Raw genomic sequence first — 27664 nt, forward strand, 5'->3', positions numbered from 1 at the left:
TGACAGGTATATATATTGAAAGCCTGGTTTGTGCTTGTGGGAGTCAAGTGGAATTCATTGAAGCATTTCAAGATCACTGTTAAATTAAGCTGAAAGCCGTCTGGTCTCTGTGACATCCTATATCCTCTTCAATCAGAGAGCTCAAGAGGGGACCTGCCTTACACAAGAGAAAGGCAGAGAAGTTCGTGTGTGTGTGTGTGTGTGTGTGTGTGCGTGTGTGTGTGTGTGTGTGTGTGTGTGTGTGTGTGTGTGTGTGTGTGTGTGTGTGTGTGTGTGTGTGTGTGTACACGTTTGGGGGGGCAGTGGTGGGTAATGTCAGTTCAGTTGTGAGTAGGGGTTCCTCTAATGATACCAGGAGGTGATATATTTCATATTGACTTTATTTCCTGTCAAGGCAGTCACAACCTTGATACATTTGATCTTATGGGCATTTAGGTTCTGTAGCAGAATGAGGAGCTATGCTGCCAGAGGAGCACCCCCCCCCCCATCTCCACAGTGACAGAGACTAGGGTGGTGATTTGGAGAAGAAAGGTGGTAGCATTTCTCTTTGGGAATAGAACTGATACTATTTCCGTGGCTGTCCCCTGCCTCCACTCCGGTTCCCTTAGCTTTTTTTTTTAAAGAGTGTCCCTGTTCTCCTCTACATGATGCTGCACTTCCCCTTCAGCTTGTCAGCTCGTTTCTGCTTGCCCGATCGCTTGCCATCAATGCTAAGGCTCATGTCCCTCTTCTTCTCCAGGGCCAGCAGCTCCTGGAACAGTTCTTTAACATTGTAATTCATCTTGGCCGAAGTCTCCATGAATGCACATTTCCACGCAGTGGCCTGGGTCTCACCCTCCTTGGTCTCCACCTCTCGCTGAGCTGTCTCATCACTCTTGTTGCCCACGAGCATGATAGGAATGGCCTCCACATTGCCTTTGATAGCCAGCACCTGTGGATGGAGAGGGAAGGTTGATCACTTAGTTAGACCTAGGAGGTAAAAGTATAGGTAAGGATAAGCAAAGACAGATTACATGGTCCAATGACTTCACACTGTCCTCATACTGTATAGATCAGTGTTTCCCAACCCAGTCCTCAAGGAACCCCTGTCCTGTGGATTTTCATTGTAACCCTGCATAGGTAGCCCTGCTTGTACTTACTCAACCAACCATCTCACAGCACTTAACTATGCAAGGTGTGCAACATCTGACATAACTCATTGCTGATTGGTTGAATAACTACAAACAGGTACCTATTCAGGGTTGCAAAGAAAATCTGCAGGATAGGGGTTCCTTGAGGACTGGGTTGGGAAACACTGGTATAGATTATGGTCTTTTCTTTTTTTTTTTACCCTTTTGTATTCAGGGGCCCCTCCGAGAATTGCCACCTTAATGTGATGGAGGGGTTTGGGTGTCTTGGTGATCCTGGGAGCTGTGTTGTTGGGGGCAATAGCTCCTGGTAGGACCTCCCAAGGCAAATTTGTCCCAGGGGAGGGGCCAGACAAAGAGCAATTCTCAAGAGACCCATTGAAAGTACACCAGAAGAGCTACAGCACCTCACCTGGAAAAGGAAAACCGGGGCCCCCTTCTGGAGCCAGACCTGGGGAAGACAGCTTGCCAGCGAGTGTCTGGTGGCCAGGCCTTGGCCCATGGGCCCTGGTTGGGCCCAGCCTTAAAAAAATAACATAGAGCCACCACCTTGTGGACCCACCACACGTGGGGATGAGCATTGGGGTAGGGTGCAGTGCAGGCCGGGCGGCAGACAAAGGTGGGGACCGGAGCGTGCCGACTTCTGGCATCGCAGATTGGTCCTTGGGATGTGGAATGTCACCTCTCTGGCAGGGAAGGAGCCTGAGCTGGTGCGGGAGGTTGAGCGGTACCAACTAGATATAGTGGGTTCATCTCCACACATGGCTTTGGTACCAAATTCCTGGAGAGGGGTTGGACTCTACTTTTCTAGAGCTGGCCAAGGTGACAGGCGCCAGGAGGTGTGGGGATACCCACAAATCCCCAGTTGAGTACCGCCATGTTGGAGTTCTCCCCGGGGAATGACAGGGTCGCCTCTATATGACTGCAAGTCGCTGGGGGAAAGGCTCTGACTGTTGTGTGTGCTTATGCACCGAATAGCAATTTTGGAGTATCCAGTCTTCTTGGAATCTCTGGGTGGTGTCCTGGATAGGGCTCCGCCTGGGGACTCTATCGTTCTGGTGGGGGACTTCAACACTCACGTGGGCAATGATGGAGAAACCTGGAGCGGCTTGATTGTGATTAGGAGGAACAGCCTGCCCGATCGTAACACGAACGGTGCCTTGTTATTGGACTTCTGTGTGAGTCATGGATTGACCAAACAAACACCATGTTTGAACATAAGGTAGTTCATAAGTGTACTGGGTACCAGAACACCTTAGGCTGAAGATCGATGATAGATTTTGTGGTCATATCATCAGATCTGTGGCCGTATATTTTGGACACTCGGGTGAGGAGAGGAGCAGAGCTGTCAACTGATCACTACCTGGTGGTGAGTTGGATCAGATGGCAGGGAAGGCTACCAGACAGACCTGGCAAACCCAAATGCGTAGTGAGGGTGAACTGGGAATGTCTGGCGAAGGCCCCCGTCCATGAGGTTTACAACTCAGAAGTTCTCGTGTATCCTGAGGGAGACTGGGGACATGGAGTCTGAGTGAGTCATGTTCAAAGCCACTATTGCAGATGCGGCAGGAAGGAGCTGTGGTCATATGGTCATTGATAAGTTGTTGCCTCAAGTGAAGGAGTTCAAGTATCTCGGGGTCTTATTTATGAGTGAGGATAGAATGGAGCAGGAGATTGAAAGGCGAATTGGTGCAGCATCAGCAGTTGTACCAGACTGTTGTGGTGAAGAGGGAGCTGAACCGGAAGGCAAAGCTCTCAATTTACCAGTCAATCTTCGTTCCAACCTTTACCCATGGTCATGAGCTTTGGGTAGTGACCAAAAGGATGAGATCGTGGATACAAGAGGCTGAAATGAGTTTCCTCTGTAGGGTGTCTGGGCTCAGCCTTAGAGATAGGGTGAGGAGCTCGGACATCTGGAGGGAGCTCGAAGTAGAGCTGCTGCTCCTTCACATCAAAAGGAGCCAGTTGAGGTGGTTTGGGCATCTGATTAGGATGCCTCCTGGGCACCTTCCTTTGGAGGTTTTTCAGGTACGTCCAACTGGGAGAAGACCCTGGGGTAGACCCCGAACTCGCTGGAGGTACTACATGTCCAATCTGGCCTGGGAACACCTTGGGATCCCCCAGGAGGAGCTGAGGGAGAGGGTCATCTGGAGTGCCCTACTTAGCTTGCGGCCACCACAACCCGACCAAGTGGCTGATGATGAGATGAGATGAGATGAGACGAGGTGAGATGAGACGAGATGAGGTGAGGTGAGGTGAGGTGAGATGTATTCAGGGAGTGAGATCAGATTTTAAATGACCCTACACTCGAAACAGGGAGTAGCAAATTCAGATCAGCAGAAGATCTTAATGAGTTAAAGTATAATAAGAGGGAACACAACAACAACAACAAAACCTCTGTATCAGAGTGTACAACAGAACCACTTTGTCAGAGAGCCTCTCACCTGCCCTCTGTAAACCATAGTGAAATTCACCCATCAAAACATACTCATTGAACAAAACTCACACAGAAGATGCTACTCATAACTCGTGCACATACGCAATTTCTATCACTCACATATACACACAAATGCACACAAACACTCAAGCGTAGTGACCTGTTGGTAAATTGGTTTGAGTTCCTCCAGTGATTGACGGCTGGTAATGGAGTAGACCAGGATGAAGGCGTGGCCTTTGGAGATTGAAAGGCGCTGCATGGCAGGGAACTGGTGACTTCCAGTGGTGTCAGTAATCTGCAGTGTGCACACACTCTTATCACAGCTGATCACCTGCAAAGATCACACGGTTCAGTGGGAGAAGGACAATCGTTCCTAATCCAGATGTCATGCATATATATATATATATATATGTGTGTGTGTGTGTGTGTGTATGTATGTATGTATGTATTATTTGTGTGTGTGTGTGTGTGTGTATGTATATATATATATAGGGGCATGATTAGCCATTTTTAGTTTAAGTAAGGGCATCGTATTATATTCAGTTGTGCAAAAGTAATGAAAGATTTAAAAATATGAAGGGTGGGTTGCAAAGTTGGCACTGACAAAGATATAGTAAAAGTAAAAAAAAGATAACATTGGTTTTCTCTTTCTGTTAGTACACATTTTGGTCTGATTGGTTAGCTCAAGTTGCTGTGTAACCTCAAAGACAATCCAGTGATCATTCAGGTCCATGGCTGACAAAGGATAATGCTTTGGCTGGACCACTGTGTTTTATATTTTCCCCTTAAATAAATGTGTAATGGTTTAGAGAATAACCCTTCATTCCAGTCACCTGTCTGTAGGTGTCCTCTACAGTAGGGATATAGGTGTCTCTGAAGGTGCCTTTAACAAAGCGAAGGACCAGAGAGCTCTTCCCCACCCCGCCAGCTCCAAAAACCACTACCCTGTAGTCATTACTTTGCTCGGGCATCCTGGGAGTTGGAGTTTTCCTGCTGCTCTGGATGCCTGATCTATATGCTGAGGAAGAGAGGGGCAGATGAATCGCTATAGGAAAAGTGCATGACATAGACTTTAAAGAAATAAATCCAACATTTGCGTAAACCCAAAATCATTCATTAACTGCATTTATACCACGGTCACAGAGTACACTGGTTTGTGATTGGCTGGACGATGTGCGTTAAAAACATATAATACACAGTAGTTCAGCTATATATCACTGTTCTAAATTCATATGCTGGCCGGTTTTGCCATGTAACCACAGCAACATGCTGATTCAGTAGCTTGCACAGTGAACTTTCAAAGTTAGCTTAGTGGCTAACTTTAACTTCATAACCTTTCAATTCTGTCTCCTACAATTCTACAAGCGGCTGAAATTAGTTTCCGGGGTGAGGAGGGTGAGGAGCTCGGACATCTGGAGGGAGTTTGGAGTAGAGCCGCTGCTCCTTTGCGTCGAAAGGAGCCAGTTGAGGTGGTTCGGGCATCTGATTAGGAGGCCTCCTGGGCACCTTCCTTTGGAGGTTTACCGGGCACGGCCAACTGGGAGGAGACCCCGGGATAGACACAGAACTCGCTGGAGGAACTACATTTCCAATCTTGCCTGGGAATGCCTTGGAATCCCCCAGGAAGAGCTGGAGGGTGTTGCTGGGGAGAGGGACGTCTGGAGTGCCCTACTTAGCTTGCTGCCACCGCGACCCGACCCCGAAGAATCGGCTGATTGATGAATGAATGAATGAATGAACCTTTCAATTCTGAGTCCAAATGATTATCGTGGCCAAAATAATTCACAATAACAGTACTATCGCGCTATCAATAGAAAATTATTTTTTGAAAAAAATCTGTCAAATTCATCTTTAATTTTGTTTCTTGTGCGTTTTGTCTCTTTTTTGGCAAATGAATTACACTAAAAACACGTGTAGGGAGGTGGAGAGAGAGAGTCTGTAACCATAACCGTACAAAAGCGTACATAAATAACAATTACACTTAATGAATAGTGAAAAGGCAACCAGATGAACGGATAAACAAAAGATCCACAAGGCATCTGCCATCAATACAATGCCAACTGAAACTAAGTTACAGGGGACAGAGTTTGTGTTCAGTTTTTTATTTTATTTTTTTACAACACAAACTAATGTATAATTAATTGCAAGACTGGGTAATAAATTTTTTTTTTAAATAAACTCAACCAGACCATCAGTCAATTTTCAAAGGTTATATTGGAGCAAACGGGAAAGAAAAAAAAGTTCCATATAATTAAGTTCAGTTTCTATTTTATTTTTATATAATTTTTCATATATATATTTTTTTAATTTTCATATAATTTAGGGCCGGCATGGTGGCACAGTGGTTAGCGCGGTCGCCTCACAGCAAGAAGTTTCTTGGTTCGAGCCCCGGGTTAGTCCAACCCTGGGGGTCGTCCCAGATCGTCCTCTGTGTGGAGTTTGCATGTTGTCTACGTGGGTTTCCTCTGGGTGCTCCAGTTTTCTTCCAAGGACATGGAGGTCAGGTGACTCAGCCATACTGAATTGCCCCCAGGTATGAGTGTGTGTGTATGTTTGTGTGTGTGGGCCCTGTGTGAAGGGCTGGCGGCCTGTCCAGGGTGTTTCCCCGCCTGCTGCCCAATGACTGCTGGGATAGGCTCCAGCATCCCTGCGACCCTGAGAGCAGGATAAGCGGTTCAGATAATGGATGCATGGATATAATTCAGTTCAGATTATATTTAATTTTCAGTATATTTCTGTAATTGCAGTCATTGCAGCTCTCTGTCTCTGGAGTGCAAAGGTGAAGCTAGAAATCTTGGTATAACCATAGACAGTGACCTAAATTTTAAGAGCCACATCAATCATCTCACAATATCAGCTTTCTACCATCTTAAAAACATTTCAAAACTAAGGGGCTTTCTATCAATTTCAGACTGTGAGAAATGAATCAATGCATTTATAACAAGTAGACTAGACTACTGCAATGGACTATTCACCAGCCTCCCAAAATCAGTTGTGCACCAACTAGTTAATTCAAAATGCGGCAGCACATGTTCTCACCAGAACTAAAAAGTATGAGCACATTACCTGTTCTTACAGCTCTGCCTTCGCTCCTCGTCAAAACTAGAATTGATTTCAAAATTATTGTAATTGTATACAAAGCGCTAAATGGCCTTGCACCATGCTATATAAAAGACATGTTAATTCCTTACAAACCAGCAAGAACTCTCAGGTCCAATGGCAGTGGTCTTTTAACCATCTCTCGTGCTAGGTCTAGAGCAGGCGAAGCTGCATTTTCTCTTTACTCCCCAAGTAGATGGAATGCCCTGCCTGAAGACCTGAGAGAGGCCCCCACACTGGACACATTTAAAAGCAGGTTAAAAACCTTACCTTTTAAAACAGCCTACAACTAAATTCATAGTGTTTGTGAGTGTTTTATATATTTTGCTATTTTTATATATTCTGTTCTGTTGTTACTTTTAATTAATCAGTGTTTATGGCACTTTTGTTTATGTTACTAACTCAGTTTTAAACTTGTCTGTACTTTTACAAAATTTGCCTGTACTTTTTTGTGAGGGGGGGGTTTATTGATTTTATTGTTTTATTGTGTGAAGCACTTTGTGTTATATTTGTTTGTATGAAAAGTGCTATGCAAGTAAAATCTGGTTGATTGATTGATTGACCACTAGGCGCACTCGTTACTTTTGTAATGTGATTATGTCCGGTTAAGTGATTAAGTTCCGGTTTTATCTTTTATTTCCACTTCCTGCTTCATAGTTTTTTTTCGTTGTCACCACGTTGAAGGAGTGCACATCGTGGAAGAGATTGTGCTTGAATGAAAGGACAAATTGTGCTGAAATGTAAAGATAGATTGTCCTCTTAAGAGTAGCCTAAGCACAAATTTGAAAGCAGAAGATCTCGTCGCAAAGAATATTTAAGTTAACCCCCCATTGGTTGACAAGCAGGCAAAAGTGGTCAGTATTTTATCCATGTTTGTCTTTCGTTTATATTGTGTGAATTCAAATATTTCCTAAAATATGAATGAATTTACCAATTAGCCTAATTATTTTGTCTGTAATTTCAGTTCTACGGTGTTTGGTGTTTCGGTGTTTGTACAACGTTGGCGTTGTGTTCGTTGGAATTAGCCTGTTAAACATCAGTAAAAGGAACTCGGAGCAGAGGCATCCCGTCAGAACAAGCAAACCAGGCACTGGCTTGGGGCCCCTAAAATATACGTGGGAAAAGGGGCCCCCGATGGCCACACATATTGGTACATTTTGCAATGACAGCTATAAACCCCCTTAAACGTCTCAGAAAGGCAGACTGCTGCCCCCTGTTGGCCACTCATATTGGCGCATTTTTGCAAAGTCATAAAGTGACATCCCATAAAGCATAAAGGCACTAGTGCGCCGTCGCTGAAAATATTGCAAATATTGCAGACTGTTGTGGCCAATCAAAAAATGCTCCACTTCGGGATTTCCCAGTTATCAAAAAAAACTCAATACAAGTATTCCCAACCACAGTTCAGTTCAGTTAACTCACAAACAAAAGTCCTCAATTCCCAAAGCTTTAGTCAAGAGGGGGGGGACCCAAAACAAACAAACAAAGACAAATAGTCACCCAGCTTTCGTAGACTCACGGCTACCATGGTGAGTGATTATTCAGCTGTTGCTGTTGGCGAGTCTCCGGAGATGTTTAACTGTCGGATCCTCAACGGATTCCTCAAGGGATTCCTTAAGATGAAGAGAGGTGATTTTTCGCGGGGACACACGCCCTTCTCATCGCTAGTGTCCCAGGTAGACGAGCTTTCGGTGGCGTAGGAGACACTTGTCGTGGTTGAGCTTTAACCCTGCTTTTTTTTTTTAGCGTGAGCAGAGTGCGCTGGAGTCTCTCCTCGTGCTCTTCTATGGTATCTGAGTAGATGAGGATGTCGTCCATATATATACGTGGCCACACCCTCCAGATCTCTCAAAAGCTCCGACATTTCTCGTTGGAATATTTCTGGGGCACTCGTAATGCCAAATGGGAGCCTGTTGAAATAAAATCTCCCAAAGGGGGTCATGAAAGTTGTGAGCTTGGCACTCTGAGTCTAGTGGTATCTGCCAGAAACCACTGGCTCCGTCTAGCAGAGAAAGTACCTTAGCTCCAGCAAGTTTGGGCAAAATATCATCTACGGTGGGCAGTGTGTATTTTTCTCGTTTGACTGCGTTGTTCAACTTTTTAAAGTCCACGCAGATTTAAGGAGCGCATGCTCCTTGTTTTTCTTAGACACTAGTACCATTGGGGGCACACCGCTCAGTAGGTTCCTTGATTTCTGTTATCACACTACTAGCGAGCATGCTGTCTAACTCCCTTTTTACTTTTGGAAGCATTGGCAAAGACACGCCTGGCTTTGGTTATGCTGTACTGTTCTGCATCTTCTTTCAATTTTATTTTGACTGGTTTTATCTTCAGTGTGTCTATTTCTGTTGAACAGGAACTTTTTGGCTGTGCTGAGCTTTTGAGTTCTTCTATGCATTTTACAAGGCCCATTGCAACGGCTACATTGCAGCCTAGTAGGTGACTGTCCTGCCCTTTAATCACATTCAGTTTGAACTTAAACTGTCACCCCTTCCACTCAGTAGTGGCTGTAAAGTGGCCTATGCATTTCAGTTTACCACCTGGGCTGTCTGATTTTATCACAGACTTTCTCAGTTTTTGTCTATTTGCTATCAGGTTGTAGGTTGTCTTTGATATGACACTTGTATCTGCCCCTGTGTCTATCTTGAAGTTAACTGATACCTTCTAGTGGCAGCTTCACTGTCCGTGCACTGTTTGAGTTGTACAACTCTGTGACTTCTCCGAGGAAGTAGGACTGACTCTCATCTCCTCCCTCATGAGGCTCAGTGACCTCGTCCACTACACGGGAGCGGCAAACTAAAGAAAAAATGTCCAATTTTACTGCAATTAAGACATGCAGCATTCTTTGCAGGGCATCTGTCTCCTTTAGCGTGTGCTTTCCCGCACCTGCAGCTTTTGGTGGCTTTCCCACTCCAGCGCTGTGGCTGTGCTGCTTGTTTTCCACTGCCCCCTTTTCCGTTGCCTCCCTTTCTCTGTCCGGTGCCGCGTTTCCATGTGTCTGCATTCTGCGCACGCTTTGAGGCGACTTCATTTAACTGCACTGCTGCTTTGGCCCCTGCTTGCTCTGTGATGTGCCCTTTTATTTGTTCTGACTGCCTTACGAGCTCCACTGCTTTGTGAAGAGTCAAGTCAGATGTTAACTGCAAATTCTCTGACAGTTCCTTATCCAATATGCCTATTACCAGTCTCGCGAATATTTTCAGTTTTAGCAGCGCCAAAATCGCCCATTTCTGCTAGCTCATGCAGGCTACGTATGTATTCCTCGGCAGTCTCTCCCGACTTTTGCACACACCGGAGGAATCGAGCCCTCTCATGGATGACATTAACTCTTGGTACAAAGTAGTTATCAAGTTTGGCCAATACAGTTTCGTAATCATTCTGACTTTCCCCTTGTGCAAAGGTAAGGGACTTGAATACCTGTTCGGATTCTCTCCCCAGCGAGTAGAGCAGCGTGCAGACTTGCACCTCCCCCTCTTCTTTGTTTAGCTTTGTAGCTATCCTGAGCGTTGAAAACGTTGGCGCCATTCTAGCCAATTGTCAGGGCGAGTAAAGTCCAAACTTTCAGCCGGTGGAAACTTGGCCATCTCGGTCCTCTAGACTTCTGACATCATGAAGTGTTGTGTCGGCATTAATCAGACGGAGTCTCGACTAACGTTCACTTATTTTATTCACGTTACAACATAACGCCGTTACACCGATAACTTTCACTTGTAGGCTCACTGGACTGAACTTCCTATCCGGCGCATCACTATCGATGACATCACGAAGTATGTCCCTGCGCTTAGCACACACACACACACACACACACACACACACACACAAAGTAGTTCCATATCAACACACCGGCGGCCCCTGAATTCGCTACACTGGTGTCAGAAGCGGGATGGTGAGACCGTGAGGCCATCGGAAGCACGCGCACCCAGAGGCACGAGGGAGCTGATATGCCAAAACGCGGGGACGAGGGAGGGGGGTAGTGTAATGACTACGGATGACTAGACTCGCTAGCTGGGTCGGACCCTTTAGTTTACGGGTTAGCGCAGTCGCCCGTAGTGTGGAAGACCCACGTTCGCTTTCCGGCTGCTCCTGAATTCGCCACAGTAGATAGGCCAATTTAAATCATTTGTTCAAAAAATATTGACAAAAAAAACAGCAAAAACAAACAGGAGAAACACCTTTTTGCTTTTATTCAGTGCAATATATAAATGAAAAAGTAGGATAAGCTTCACGACCCACATCATCAGCATTACGATTCAACTATTACTAAGAAGGTAAAGGGTCGAAGCCATAGCCTGTCAGAAGTCGCAGCACATCCAGGTTCTGTTTCCCAGGTGGGTGAACAGAGGAAGAGGCTGACTGCCTTTGGCAGATGCTCGCCACCATAGATTATCATTAATCTTAACAAGGCACAGGAGACAGTGGATCGATTGTCTCTCAGATCTACGGCCCTCACCAGGGCCCTCCAGATCTGTGGTCGACAACATTTATTTATCAGACAACATTTATTTATTCAAAATCTTTTTTTTGTCCAGGAAAGGTTTGCAAAGCATGAGCACTTTTTTTTTTTTTATCCTGTCCTACTTCCCCCCTCATACAGGTCTATTATGTTAACACCTGGGATCAGCCCAGCAACACACTGTTAGCCAATGAAATGCACCCTTTTGGCAGCTGGGAGTTACATGCTTTGCTCAAGGGCCCCGAACGGTAGTTGCTGATGGATGTGAGCGTGTTACTCCAGGCTTACCCTTCTCTAACATAAAGGCACGTTACATCTTTTAATTGGTCAGAGATGAACGATCATTACTTACTTTTGATTTACAGTCACTATGGATGCTACTTCAAAGTGTCTTTTATACTGGCCACTCTGGTGTGGGATGTTTGAGTGTCTTTTACCTGAACAGAATAAAAAGCGATGAAATCACCTTCAGCGGGCGCTTAATGTGTTCTCAAGTGTGACCACATGCACATTTTAATAAGTGTGTGTATCTGTGTGTGTTAGTGTGTATATTTTCTTTTTGCTTTGTGTTTTTTCTCCTCTTTGTAAACGTGTGTGTGTGTGCGCATGTGTATATGTTTGTGTATTTTTTTTTTTTTTGCAGCATGTATCTGCATGTGTGTATTTGTGTTTTGCTCTGTGTGGGTGTATTTATGTTGTTTTTTTGCTCTGTAAATGTGTGTGTGTGCGTGTGTGTGTGTGTGTGTGTGTGTGTGTACACGTGCATGTTTGTATGCATTGAATTTTTCAGAGTTTGTGTGTGTGTGTGTGTGTGTGCATGTTTTCTGCAGTTTGTGTGTTTGCTGCTATCAACACTCTGGTCAGACCCTATTTGAGATTCATTGGTTCTTTTCTGGAGGCCAATGCTTCAGGTCTAGACAGACTGAGGGAGAGAGGCGTATGAAACATCATGCCCCAAATGAAACAAAAGGCTTTAAGGAGATGAATCCTGACCTGTAAAACAAGTCACATGTTGGTAGCGCATTTATCTACAGCACCTTGCAAAGCTAAATCCTTATACAATGTGTGTGGTTTGTGTCACTGGCAGAGTTGGTAAGGTGGTACTGTACTAAAATGACTTGTTTCTGTAATACAGGACTATAACATGGTACCTTTGTACCATGCTACTCGAACAAATATTCTGCGTGCAAATCGCCTTTGCAGAACTTAACCGAGTGTGCAGTCCACTGGGAATTAACTGTTTCAATGATCAGAAATGACTGTACATAAGGGAACAGGTCTACTGCACAGTATAGGATGTTCTTAATGGTTGTTTTTGGAATACTTTAGCTGACACTGGAAATTCATGTAAAGAACCACAGTATTGAAGGACAATTAATCCCTAATGACCGCAAGGGTCGGCCTATGCCATTCTGCTGCTCCAATCCAAACACAACCGAACCGGGACTACACAACCAACACAGCACACAAAACCTGTATGCACTCCAGTATTTAAACACACACACACACACACACACACACACACACACCAACACACACACACACACACACACAAACACACACAAACAGTAATTATTATAGCAATGTTGTAGACTATTTCAACTTTTAACAACCAGTTGGCACACACGCACGCACGCACACACACACACACACACCAGATGTTGGAGAGAAAAAAAATGCAGAAAATGAGTGGCCTGAGCTGAGCACATGAATTTTAAGAGAGTGAGGTGAGTGTGGTGTGGCTGCACCTGTCCTGAGATGTCACAATTGAGACAGGTTAAAACACAGCTGCACCACCACAAAGACACACCAGCGACCCCAACAAAAGACTGTGGTGTGAACCATTTTAGTGAGCTTAGCTGACATCCACAGGTTAAAAACCATGGTGAGCCTGAAAACATGGCAGGCTGTTACTGGTACTGTGTGATGTCAGCATGACAGGATAAACACAGCTGCAGAGAATAACATTAATAATGGGTCTGTTGGAGTGCATTGGCAGACAGACAGTTGGAGCCAACATTGTCAATAGTACTATCAGTGCTGGTTCTTTGGCACACCTACATCCTGAGGTTTAGCACCATATGTAACCTCATCTCTTGGTAATCTTCTGGTACTCTGAGATGGGGTCTCACATGGGGCAAGGACAGACTGGGATGCAAGTTTTACATGGACAGCACTGTCTTTTTTTAACAACGGAGATGATCCATCCATCCATCCATCCATCCATTATCGAAGCCGCTTATCCTACTCAGGGTCATGGGATGCTGGAGCCTATCCCAGCAGTCATTGGGCGGCAGGCGGGGAGACACCCTGGAGAGGCTGCCAGGCCATCACAGGGCCGACACATTCACACCTAGGGACAATTTAGTATAGCCGATCCACCTGACCTACATGTCTTTGGACTGTGGGAGGACACCGGAGCACCCGGAGGAAACCCACACAGACATGGGGAGAACATGCAAACTCAACACAAAGGATGACCCGGGATGACCCCCAAGGTTGGACTACCCCAGGGTTTGAACACAGGACCTTCTTGCTGTGAGGTGACTGCGCTAACCACTGCACCACTGTGCCACCCAACAGAAATAATATTCAATTAAAATAAAATGTCATCATTGTCTTTTTCATCATAGAATTACAAGGTTTACTAGTGACATAGCTGTGGTACATGGGCCAGACAAAGGCACATTGCACGCACACACTGCACATCGTGATTATGGTTGGGATACCAGCTGTGCCAGGAAAAACCATGGAAAAGTTATTTAACTTACTGACTTAAATAAAACAATATCTTGTCAGTGTAATTGAGGTGTGGAGGGTTAAACTGAGAGCAGTGGACATGTACCTGAGACAGTGATGGGGTGGGGTTGAGACGTCATTGATCGGATATGCTGAAGGTAAGTATGCCCGTGTTTCACGTGTTAGTGTGTGAAAGTAATGACATTGGTTCTACGAGTTTATGTTTCAATGAGTGCTACTGTTTAATTTAGATTTTGAATTTGTATGAATGGATTTTTGAGGAAGAAACTGATAAAACTGATAGTTATTTCCAATTAAAGATGATTTACCATTGAAAAGCTCAAGATAATTTATTTGATGTAAAATTGATATGAGACTTACTTGCTCGGACTTGACTTGGCTTTGTACATGTACTATGTACCAGACTTGAGACTTGACATTCATCATCTTTACCAGGACTTGACTCAGTTTTCTGCATCTAAACTTGAAAACCAACTCGTGTGTTGACACTAATGACTTCGACTTGTATTCCACATTTTGACTCGGGGCTTTACTAGTATCTCAAGACTTGAGACTGACATGGAGCCCGCAGCATTGACTTGGTCACGTCTGCAAAATAATTACTGGCAGAAGTAATTTAAGAATGGTTTCAATGGGGCGTCCGGGTAGCGTAGCGGTCTATTCCGTTGCCTACCAACACGGGGATTCGAACCGGGATCCCCGTGTTGCCTCCGGCTTGGTCGGGCGTCCCTACAGTCACAATGGGCTGTGTCTGCGGATGGGAAGCCATATGTGGGTATGTGTCCTGATCGCTGCACTAGCTCCTCCAGTGGTCGGTCGGGGCTTCTGTTCGGAGACTGGGGGGAATATCGTGATCCTCCCACGCGCTACATCCTCCTGTAAAACTCGCACAGTGTGCAGCACCTTACTCCTGTCTGACGTCACCTCTTCTCCCCTCCTCTCTTCCCCTCCTCCTCTCCTTTTCTCTTCCCCTCCTCCTCTCTTCCGCTCCTCTCGCTGACAAATTTAGACGAGTGACTAATCAGTGAGCTGCTAATCAGACAAGGTGGAGGAGAGTTGTGTATGTCTGTGCATGTGTGTGTATGTGTGTGTGTGTGTGTGTGTCAGGGAATGGGGCTTTTCAGTGCACACGTGTGGTCAGCAGCGCCCACGCCTGATGACAAGAGACACACGGGGTTGGAGGGGAGTGTGGGCACACCTTACAGTAGGTGTGTGTGTGTATGTGTGTGTGTGTGTGTGTCTCTCCATGTGTGTATTTTTGCACTCTACACACCTCTGGGAGTTGTCTGGTTTCCGTGGTAACAGGACCCACAGGAAAGTCTATGACAGAGGAAGGTGGGAGTGGGCGAGACTAGCAGCAGCATCAGAGAGAGAGAGAGAGGGAGAGAGAGAGAGAAAGAGCGTGTGATTTGTATATTTGGGGAACACAGACGTGTCATCAAGTATGTCACTGGCTGGTTGTCACAGTTACCTGCCCACATGCTCCCATGTCACATCCGATGTCACGTGAAATGCCAAAATGTCTACCATGCTAACATGTGACTACTGCTGCTAGAAGGTGCCATAAGGCCCTTTTCTTTACCATATATTAAACCAAATAGCAATCCGCTCTGATAAGGCAATATGTATACTAAACAATGACTCAAGTGTCAACTTCTGCAGGACAGTTGCAATTTAGAATGAGACACTTTAAATGCTGTCTTAACAGCACAAGTCTTTTTCATAACTAATCCTATTTTATTCATTTAAATCAGATCTTATAACTTAACATCTCCGAATGTTGATATTGAAGACATAATCTCATTGTACCCACTGGATTTAGAAAATCACAGATCTGAGATTTCCACATTACTTGCTTGATTTGGTTTCTAAAATATTACATCATCGGCTCTCACAATGACTAAACTACGTTCATGACTCATCTAAAAGCCATCAGTATGCTCTTTTTGTTTTGTTTTTTGTTTTTTTTTTAGCAAGGAGGAGAGCGGATGTAACCCAAACACAGAACACAGAACCAACATGTAGCGTTTATCAGTACAACCAGAGGTGGACAACCTGGCTTCTGAAAGTCAAAGTGCTGCCCCGTATTTGTTCCACCCATACACTACACCAGCTGAATTTAATTAGCACAACTCCTCAGCCAGGTAGCGTGAAATCTCCTTGTTTAGTGAATGGCTAGAACAAATACATGGTCGGACTTTCACTTTCTGGAGCCGGGCTGTCCACCTCTGAGTACAACTAATTAGGATTTTGCATAACATCACCTTAAAAGTTACTGTTGCCCAGACTACGGCTTGTCATTTAAATAAAAAAATCTATAAGCACATCCCTTCTTTAAAAGAACAGGCCAGAGAAGAGAATATAACACACACACACACACACACACACACACGCACACACCTCCTGACTGTGGCCATTGTCTATAGAAGGCTTGTAGCAGCCTAGATAAAGGCTGCTTGTTCTTGCCTTATTCTGTCTATCTCCCTCAGGGTCAGCCTGGTGTCTCTCTGCCTACCCAGCCTCTCGGGCTACGGGCTACGTGTGTGTGTATGTGTGTGTGTGTGTGTAATGGCTCCCTCGAGAAGGCAACACTGCACAGTGAAGGTGTGAGGCCAGATCGCTGATGCCTGAAACAACAAGAAAATCCTGTGCGGGCTCTGTACTATGCTGCAGACTACACACTGCTGTACTGAAAGCTATTCTGTACACTGTGATGTTGACGGTGTAGTGAACCTCACGTATTCATGTCTTCATATACAATAGGTCCTTTCATACCGTCTTCCCTGACACCATGATTTAACTCATAACCTAGATCATCTCACTTTTTACACATGTTGTGCTTGATTTATCTTTTAACTATGTTCATTTGATCATAAAGTCATCCATGAACTATTCATCTTAAATTCACCTAACTCTAAACTTCTGCACGGTACACATCTTACAGTTAATGTATACAGTCATGTTTTTCCATTGCTTATTTTATACCATATACCTTCATGTATATATCTTCATATATTTAAATATATGTATATATTTTTTATATTTTTATGTATATATTTTTCTGTTATTCACACTGTATGCATAATGAAGATTTAAATAAGTGACGGTTCAAATGAAAACCTGTATACACATGGCCCTTCATGGCACACGTTTGACTATCACTGGTTTTAAGTATCTTATGATAATTCTATATCAATCTACACTGTATCCATCTCACATAATCTTATTAAAAAGAAGCACATGGACACTCTTCCATCTTGTGTCACTGTGAAATGTGAGCCTGGTGAAAACTGATGATCGCCCACACTGAAGCAGCCGAATGTCCTTATAGCAATCCCCCTCAATATGTAATCATACTTCCCTAGCTCCGTCTGTATTCACATGTAACAACATGCATTAAATACGGGGAAATAATGAGATCTCCGGGACCACCACCGAGGTTGTAAACCTCCAGGAGTTGCCATAGTAAATTACAGGTCCTCAGCATGTAGATCCGCCTATTTAGCCATCGAAGTGAGCCGGGCAGAGCCGGAGCTGGATGCATCACAGTGTAAACTATTGAGCATGGGGGCAGATGGACTTGGATGTGAATGCACATAATGGGGACTGATGGATGACCTCCTTCAGGAAGAGGACCAAGGTCAGCAGAGAGGATGACTGGCATCCTGCTGGGCGGACACAGCTACAGATCTTCCCTGTGTCTGCTCTGCCCTGGGGAGGGCCTCTCTCCATTGTAAGTACTGTGTGTGTGTGTGTGTGTGTGTGTTTTCGCAGGTTCACGGGATCACTCATAGTATTTCAAATTATAGCTCCCATGGATTCCAGGATGCAATCTTCAGTTACAGTTTGCTGTATTTCTAAATGAGGTGGAATGACCAGAAACGGTCATGCGCGTTTGTGCATATTTGCACGGGAGGGGGGGGGGGCTGGCTGCAGCTCCCCCTAGTGGTGGGTGCACCCCCCCCCCAGTATTGGCAGGTGGCTGTGTAATATCTTAGACCCAACAGTATGCCTACCTTTTCCTAATGTACAAATGTAAAAAAAAAAAAACATACCTTTATTTTAAACAGTGGGCTAGCGCTGCGTGGAATGTACATTTTTAATAATAAAATGAAAATCCATTCAAATCTGCTATATACGCGCCTTACAAACAAAACAATGACGTCATACTGTAGCGACCTGGGGAGGGGGTCGCTCTTACTGTCGGGAGTTCTGCGCTGGGAGAGCGCAATGGCTGATGGGACTGTTAATGTTAGATTTAAAATTGTGTTTTAATGATGTGGTGTTCATGTTGTGGTTATTCTTGTGTTGCTGTTTTGTGGGTTCGACTCAAGACTTAGTAGGAGACCGTTTACTGACTAACTGACTGTAGGACCGTGACTGGGACTGATGTCGCCCTTAAGTTGTTGTTAGTTCTGATGCATTCTGACCGGTGTGAATAAAAGAGCACTCCCGGGTTCGTGTGGTGTATGGGGCACGGGAGTTGTGATTAAAAAGAGATCTTCTGCCCCTCGACTCATTCTTCCACGCCGGCTCGCCACAATACTGTAGCGAATTCGGGGGGGCAGTCCGGGACCCCACAGCCGGGACGCAAACCCGTGTCTCCCACACCACAAGCGACAACGTTAACCAGTTGACTAAAAGGTCCGAACCGTTAGTCAAGGACCAACGTGTCTACTTATCCATGCACGTTACAATACTTTTGGTTTTAGTTGGCAGCCCCCCTACTTAAAATATCATAACGCGCGCCTGTTTGTGCACGTGAATGCGTGTGTGCACCACCATTCTCGAATCAATTTCCCTCTCCAGGCTCTTGTCTACGGAATATAGATCGAATACAGATGGCTATTCTAAAATCTAAATCAGATTTGTGCTCGCCACAGTTGATCAGCATGAGGGACAGTTACATCACATCCTGTTTGATGGTTTGGTGCCCACCCCTACCAGGGCTTGACCACAAGAATTCTGAGTAATCGGCAACGTCGGTTACATCACAACACCTCACGTTTCAAGAATTACAGTATGCGTGCAAAGCCAAATTTGCTGCAGTCCACGCCATAGGAATTCCATATTGTCACTTTACCCCAACACGTCAGTGTTCTTCGATGATCCAAATCACTGGTGTTCGGGAGAAATCTTAACTCTGCTCCATCTGTTCTGCTCTGTCTCTCCAAAAGGCTAACGTGCAAATGCTGACTCATCTTTTAAATTAATTCCACATTCAAATGAAAATATTCGTCCTTAGCATTTGAGACTGAAAGGATCTGTACTTTGCGTGAAACTTGGGCTGAATAATGTCTTAGTGCTGCATTTGTTGCCTGTAGGCAATGCGGAATGAATCAAGGCTTGAAGTGTCCCCTCTGAATGAGGAGGAGACACTGGAGATGCCTGTGTAGGCGATTCCCTATTGATTAGCACAGAACGGCCGATGGCTCCCATGGGTGCAGGTCATCAGGACACAATCACTGCATGGCAGCTACACAGAGCACTTAACATCATGTCCCCTAACTCCTCTGCCATCACCTTCACATGCATTGTTATCCATATAGGTCAGACTAACTTAGCCATTTAATCCATTTTGAGACTTAAATGTTATCAAACTTGCAGGACTCATTATGACAGGTGGTTCAAGGTGCAATCAACCACCTTTTTTGAAAAAATTTTATATATATATTTTATTTTCAGTTTTTCGGTTTTATATTCAAGACACACACAAAATAAACCAAGACAAAACAAAAAATAACAAACAAAAAAACAGAAACAACAAAAAGGAGAAAAAAAGCTGCCAGACAGGTATATAACTTTGTTCACAGCAGTTTTCAAGAAATCACACAGGAATTACCAGAGTACAGATAAAAGGTAAAGAGTATCGGGTTGCATCACTACAGACTGTAATCCAAAGGAATTGAATCAAGTGCAATAGGACTTGGTTATAAATCCGTGAAGACGTTTCGCCTCTCATCCAAGAGGCTTCATCAGTTCGTGCCTTTCTGACTAGACCAAGCTAGTCTGACTGGCTGGTGTTGAAACTCAGATATTTATCCTGTTTGGAGTCGTTATCAGAGCTATTGATGTCCATGGCCCTTTGTGTTCCGATGTGTAGCAACGCCCGTCGTTATCAGAGCTATTGATATATGTGTGGCCCTTTGTGATCCGATGTTAAGCAGTGATGGTCGTTGGGGGTGTTACTTTCGACTTCGTTAGTGCTCCATTCAGTGGTCATGAGTAGTGACCGACTGTTGTTTTTGGAGGCTAAGCTTCTTGAGTCTCCTGGGTAGAGATGAAAGGACGGCATTGTAAGTGGGAGATAGGTGGTGTCGCAGGCCTCCTCCTCTGTTGAGGGATGGTTTTTCCAGTTTCGCATAGATGGCTTCCTTCACCCCTCTTTCAAACCGTCTATCTTCCCTGTCCAAAATGTGTACGTCGCTGTCCTCGAAGGAGTGTGTCTTCTCCTTTAGGTGTAGATAAACTGCTGAGTCTTGTCCTAAGGAGTTTGGCCTTCTGCGTTGGGCCACCCATTTGTGTAGTGGTTGTTTGGTTTCTCCTGTGTATAGGTCAGTGCAATCCTCATTGCATTGTACAGCATACACCAGATTTCTTTTTTGGGTGTGTGGTACGCGGTCTTTGGGATGAACCAGTCTTTGTCAGAGTGTCTTGCTGGGTTTGAAGTATACTGGGATGCGGTGTTTGTTAAAAATTCTCCTGAGTTTCTCGGAAACCCCAGAAACATACGGGATGACTATGTTATTCCTTATGTTCCTTTTCTCCTCATCGCTCACCCGGTTGGTCTTTTTGGAATGTGTTGCAGTTTTCACAAAGTTCCAACTGGGGTAGCCGCAGGTTTTTAAAGCTCCCCTCAGGTGTTTGTGTTCTTCCTGTTGGGCCTGAGTGCTGCTGGGCACATTGTCAGCTCTGTGATGCAGAGTTCTGATGACGCTCAGTTTGTGTTCCAGAGGGTGGTGTGAGTCGCAAAGTAGATATTGGTCTGTGTGTGTAGGCTTCCTGTAAACCCCAGTGTGGAGGCTTCTGTCTTCCCCAATGTGGACGTCACAGTGGACAAGAACATTACGTTCACAAGGGAAGATGTAAAGAACAACAGTTTGTCCTTCTTGGACTGTCTCTCCAGACAGCAAATGCTCCATCCGTGTGAGATGGCAAAAAGGAATGATTATTACATATAGGTGTGTATATTGAGACATTAGGCAGTTTGTTAACACTTCTGATCTGATACAGAATCCTAAGAGAGTTTCTTCGATTAAAATTATTACCAATCAATTTATCAGGGAATTCTGTCTTGGAAAAAAATAGAGTACAAAGGGAAGAGTTTTTACTGCTTTAGTTTCAATGCTTAGCCACAGATGTCTTATCTGGGAATCCCCATTGCCAGTAAATCAAAGCACTTGCACTGACTGCCCAAAAATAGTTCCTAAATACGGGAAGGCCTAAGCCTCCCTCCTTTATTGTCTTTTGAAGATGTGCTTCAGCTATGCAATGAGCTTTATATCCCCAAACAAATGGAAAGATAATCGAGTCCAGTTTCTTAAAAAATGATGACGTCAGAAAGATTGGCAGATTCGGAAATAAGTACAAAAATCTAGGGAGCGACACCATCTTAATTGCGTTAATATGCCTCACCATTAACAATGGCAAAATCCTCCACTTCTCTATGTTCAATTTAAGCTTTGTGAGCATATCAGCATAATTGAGTTTAAATAACAGTTTGTGATTTTGTGGTATTATAAGCCCTAGGTATGTCACATGATCATACTTTAGTTTAAATGGTAGAGTGTTAAGGAAATCTGAATCTATACTGTCCAATAGTGGCATGAACTCACTCTTACCCCAATTAAATGTGTAACCAGAGAGTTTGCCAAACGATTTAACAAGATCTAACTAGGGAGGAACAGAGGCTTCTGAGTCGGTGAGATATATCAATGTATCATCAGCATAAAGGCTCACACGGCTTTCCAGGTGTCCTATCTGAATGCCTCTGATACCGGAATGATTCCTAATTCCTATTGTAAGGGGCTCAAGGGCAATGTCGAAAAGTAAGGGAGATAGAGGATCCCCCTGTCTGACCCCACGTTGTAGGTCAAAAGGCCCAGATCTGTCACTATTGGTGAGGATAGAGGACGATGGGCAGAGAAACATCATTTTGACCCATGCAATAAGGGAATCCCCAAACCCAAATCTTTGAAGTGTTTCAAACATGTAGGGCCACTCGATCTGATCAAATGCCTTTTTGGCATCGAGGGACAAGATAACCGCTCCAAAGTCCCTGACCTGGTTGGTATATAAATCATTCAGAAGCCTGCGAACATTGCAAAATGAGAATCTACCTGGGATAAACCCCGTTTGGTCAGGGTGTATCTACTACTACTTTCGGCTGCTCCCGTTAGGGGTCGCCACAGCGGATCATCCGTTTCCATTTCTTCCTGTCTTCTGCGTCTTCCTCTGTCACACCAGCCACCTGCATGTCTTCCCTCACCACATCCATAAACCTCCTCTTTGGCCTTCCTCTTCTCCTCTTCCCTGGCAGCTCCATATTCAGCATCCTTCTCCCAATATACTCAGCATCTCTCCTCCACACATGTCCAAGCCATCTCAATCTTGCCTCTCTTGCTTTGTCTCCAAACCGTCCAACCTGAGCGGTCCCTCTAATATAATCGTTCCTAATCCTGTCCTTCTTCGTTACTCCCAGTGAAAATCTTAGCATCTTCAACTCTGCCACCTCCAGCTCCGCCTCCTGTCTTTTCGTCAGTGCCAATGTCTCCAAACCATATAACATAGCTGGTCTCACAACCACACAAGGGTGTATAATTGACGAAATATGCCTCCCCAATCCGTTAGCTAGTATTTTTGTAACCAACTTTTGATCAAAGTTGAGGAGAGCAATGGGTCTGTAACTTCCGGGTTCCGTTTCCTTACCTTCCGTTTCCTTACCTTTTTTTTAACAAAATACATGTATTTGCCTCATATAGGGACTTAGGAATTCTGTTACTTTTAATGGAGTTGTTAATCATCCAGCGCAAAAGTACGGCAACTGTCTTATGAAATGCCTTGTGAAATTCACAACCAAACCCATCTGGACCTGGCGCTTTACCAGAGGGAAACGTTTTAATTGCCTCTATTAAGTCGATCTCTTAAAAAGTTGAATCTAATTCTAACCTAGCTGACTCATCCAGTTTTGGCAAATTAAGAGAGTCGAAGAAGCCGGCAAAGTCTGCACTAGTGGCCTGAGACTTAGCGGTGTATAATTCTGAATAAAATTCTTTAAATTGGTTGTTTATTTCTCTATGGTTAATTAACAAATCACCTGTTTTGGATTTAATTTTGTGAATTTGTGAAAGACAAATGGAGAGGAGCTCCCAAAAGCACATCTCACGCCATCCGCTGCGCACTAGCGCCCCCCAGTGCGTGTTGCTTTAAACTGATCAAATGTGAGTCAGGCAGGGGCGTCCGGAGTGGCGTGGCGGTCTATTCCGTTGCCTATCAACACGCGGACCGCCGGTTCGAATCCCCGTGTTACCTGCGGCTTGGTTGGGCGTCCTTACAGACACAATTGGCCGTGTCTGCGGGGGGGAAAACCGGATATGGGTATGTGCCCTGGTCTCTGCACTAGCGCCTCATTTGTTCGATCGGGGCGCCTGCTCTGGGGGTAATAGCGTGATCCTCCCACGCGCTACGTCCCCCTGGCGAAACTCCTCACTGTCAGGTAAAAAGAAGCGCCTAGTGACTGTCTCGGAGGAGGCAATAAGTAGTGTGCAGCCCTCCCCGGATGGGCAGAGGGGGTGGAACGGGGACGGCTCGGAAGAGTGGGGTAACTGGACGGATAGAATTGGGGAGAAAAACAGGGGGGGGAAAAGTGAGTCAGGCAGTAAATCTCATTCATTCGTTCGTTCGTTAATTCGTTCATTCATTCCTTCCTTTCTTATTTCCTTCTCGGCCTCCACTTAATTAACATTAGTTTCGTTAGCACTGGGAACAAGGCAGCAGGATATCACGGACGAGCCAGTAGTCAATTCCAGGGCACACGGATACAGTTCTAACTCAAATCCACACCTATGGGCCATGTTGAGTCAACCATTCACCTAATCTATACGAACTGTACTGGTTTACTGTCGGAGAAAACTGAAGAAACCCCACACAACAAACACAGAAAGCACATGTATTTGGAAGGACCAGGGGCGGCTCCTGACAAATTTCTCGGGGGGGGGGGATTGTTGCGATGATGACTAAGGTGACCCGTTCAATGGGTAAATCAATAGGTAGCTAGACAATCGTCACAATTTGTTTTTTTCTGGTCAACTCACATAGCAATACCACCCGTAACCACTAGATGGCAACACACAACACAAAGATTTTCCTTTTTGCTAGATAAGCTACATACTATATGCTAGGCCTATTTGTGGAAAGTTACATCCAAGAGTCATCATAAATAAAAATTTGTTGGCTCTACAATGAATATGATCAATCCCCTATGGCCATCAACAGATAAACTGTCATTAGTCAGTTTACCTTCAAATACCTTTGAACATGGAGAGAGATAGCTGCTTTACCATTAATAAAGAAGAGGACTACATATAAGTCAAAAACATTAGAAGTACTTATTAACAGTTCTTGAAAGAATTGTTTTTATTTTTTTTGTTTTTTTCCCCCATTACAAATGGCTTACAATTGCACTGGCACAATAACTAGGTTATCAGATAGAAACTATTTAGTATCTAGTACTAGTAAATTGCATGAAGTGAACATTCATATAACTGTCAGCTATGAAAGGTGACAATGGTATGGTATGATTGTAAACATGGTAACAAACAACATAAATAAACTGCAAGTACACAATAGTTTATAAAAATGCAAGCAATAAAGGGGTAGTATATTCAAATTCCTCAACATTACACAAACAATAATCTGTATTTAAGAAACAAACAGCAAATACAGAGTCTGGCTATTTGAATAGATTGCATGAACATTTTAAAGATTTTGTGCAGCTTAATTATCTTTAAGTGCAAATGAAAGTGGACACATTCAACAATGAACTATAAATAGTAATAGAATGGCAATAGCAATAGGATAGAATACAAAATAGAATAGTGACGTGGAATATAAAATAGAAGAGTGAAGTGGATCTTCACATCTTACAATTTCTGCTTTTATCAAGGATACCACCAGAGGGCTATTTACTGTAACAAAAGCAGAATAAAGAAATCCCAAAAGAGAGAAAAAGTGAGGCTTGACCTAGTGTTGTCAGTGCATCTTGGCTTTACACATTTCATAAAGACCAAACCAGAATGATGAGGTGCTACTAGGTCAAACCAGGTATAAGCAATTCCGATAGTTAAACATTCATCACTTTTTTTCAAAAGACCTCATAGTTGAAATGGAAAAGACATGCACCACAGCCTAATTCACACCAACAGCTTTTGATGAAGACTAATGAAGAAAGTGAAGCATATAATTTGTAAAAAGGGAAACACAGCAATTTGTATAGATTTGTAAAAATGAACATTAACAAACATGAACAGAGATGAACATATTGCCTGAAAAACAGCAATTGAATGAAAAAATAACTATTTAAATCCACATCAACACTTAGCCGATTTTGTGTGTGTGAGAGACAGACAGACAGACAGACAGACAGACAGACAGACAGACAGACAGACAGACAGACAGAGACTGAGAATGTGTCACTCTTTAAACTACATTACTTATATTGAAATTTTGCTCATCTCTCTTTCAAAACAGCAAAGTGATCAATAACCCTCTCATTGAAATCAGGCATGTTCCTGACTAGTTCCCTCTCCATGGAAAGCATGGCCAGTGCAATTCAGACATTCCTGGCCCATTGCATTTCGCAGGAATGTCTTAATTCTCTTTAATGTTGGGAAACACCTCTCAGCTTCAGCAGTCGTCATGGGAGTGGTTATGAGGATGTTCAATAGAGCCACAGTCTCAGTAAATGTCTCCTGGAGGTTGTATCTCATTAGGACCTGGTATAGCACCAGTGCACCACAGCAGCCCTTGAATTCTGGATTATCGGAGATAAGAGATGGTTCTGTCTTGAGTTTTGCCTTGTTCAACATGGGATATGCCTTCACAGTGGCATTCAGAGCCTGAACAGGAAATGTATGACAGTGCTGTTGAATCATCTCTGCTTGTAGTAGTGTGGCACATACAAGGTGGTCAGTGAAGTAGAACCTTTCTTTGGCATGAGCCAGGATGGTATCCCAGACCTCTTTGGACAGCCTCTGCTTCTTCTCTTCTCCTAAGGCCCTCCATGGTCTTGTGGTTCCTGTCACTACTTGCTACTGCTGTTGAGATGAGTCCCTGAGGGCAAGCAGACCAACAGTGTTTGTTAGTACATGAAAATATAAGGGCCTGATAAAATTTAAAAATGAGAAGAAAATGCTAATATCCAACACTAATATAGCTTTACTTCATGTATACATTTCGTTAAGGCAAGGTTCTGTATTGAGAAGGATTGAACGATATTATCTAATCTTACCCTATGGCCTGCACACTGCTTGTGAAGCTCTGGATGGCACGTTTGATGAAGACTGTATCAATGTCCTTCTTCTGCAACTGCTGATACAACATGTCAACGTGAGGCATGATTTGATGAAATAACTGCAGAAAAAACTGGAAGTCATCATCCTGTCGCATCCTCAGAAAGCCAGATACCTCCCATAACGTGGTGTTGTCAAATGAACCCGAAGTCCTGATGGATTCGAAACATTGTATGAGCTCAACTAGGTTCTCGTACACGGTGTTGACGATTCTTCCGATGAAGCGACATCTTGTGGATGAAGCTATTCGCAGCCTTCGTGCAACAATCTGGTCAAGAATGCTGGTGCGTTTGGGTGACCGGGTAAAAAATAACTGGCAATCCCGCCCAGATCGGAGAAGAAAACTCTCACTGCTGGGATGTGAGAAGTGGCTTGCTGCATAATCAAATTCAGTTGGTGTGCATAGCAATGCACATAATGGGCATTTCGGAAAGGCTCACGAACCTTTTGCTGCACACCAGACCGCTCTCCCCTCATCACACTGGCTCCGTCATATGCTTGCGCAATGAGTTTCTCCTTATCACCGTCGGATAAAAAAGACCGTTCAGTCTGTCCAAGAGCACACTGGCAAGCGAAGTAGACGTTGCATCAATAACAGGGGGAAATAAAAAAAAACGTTCCTGAACTGCATGGTTCGCGTCGATGTATCTCACCACGAGCACCAGTTCAGACTGTTGAAACGTCGGCGGTCTCATCTGCTTGAATGACTACAAATGTAGCAGACTTGACCGCCTCCATTATACGTCCCCTGATTACGTATGACGATTGCGTCCCCTGATTACGTATTACCCCCAGGTTACGTATGACGAAAGCATGTTAGGGCAAGCCCTCCCGGAACCCATAGGGATTGCATTGTAGAGCCTGCGATTTGAAAATTTTTGATTTTACACGAGTCTATCAGAGCGATCTGGGCGATTTTCAACCGGACCGAAATCGCCCAAAAGGGGCGGCACTCCACGGAGCACGACCTTACGCTGATTGGACAATGACATACAGAGGCGGGTCAAACTGTCTAGAACAGTCACAACTGCTGTAACACAGTGGTAGAATATTGTAGCGAATTCGGGGACAACGTAACCACAGGAACTGCCGCAGCCGGGAGGCGAACCCGTATCGCCCGCACCGCAGGCGACAACGTTAACCAGTCGACTAAAGGATCCGACCCGTTAGTCAAGGACCAACGTGTCTAATTATCCATGCACGTTACACTACCCCCTCC

At 44.4% G+C, this 27664-nt stretch overlaps 1 protein-coding gene across 1 annotated transcript in view; it reads right to left on the minus strand.

The window, feature by feature from the left end:
• Positions 1–640: 640 nt before the first annotated feature.
• LOC130110282 (GTP-binding protein Di-Ras1) overlaps positions 641–27664 on the minus strand; it is a 38495-nt gene continuing 11471 nt past the window's right edge. Inside the window, exons 2-4 of the mRNA XM_056277333.1 lie at positions 4398–4582; positions 3725–3895; positions 641–931 (exon numbers count right to left, since the gene is read on the minus strand). Of these exons, the coding sequence (XP_056133308.1) occupies positions 641–931; positions 3725–3895; positions 4398–4535 (600 nt within the window). The 5' untranslated portion in view covers positions 4536–4582. The remainder of the gene's footprint in view (positions 932–3724; positions 3896–4397; positions 4583–27664) is intronic.

This window comes from Lampris incognitus, chromosome 3 (assembly GCF_029633865.1).
Source record: "Lampris incognitus isolate fLamInc1 chromosome 3, fLamInc1.hap2, whole genome shotgun sequence".
NCBI classification, from domain to species: Eukaryota; Metazoa; Chordata; class Actinopteri; order Lampriformes; family Lampridae; genus Lampris; species Lampris incognitus.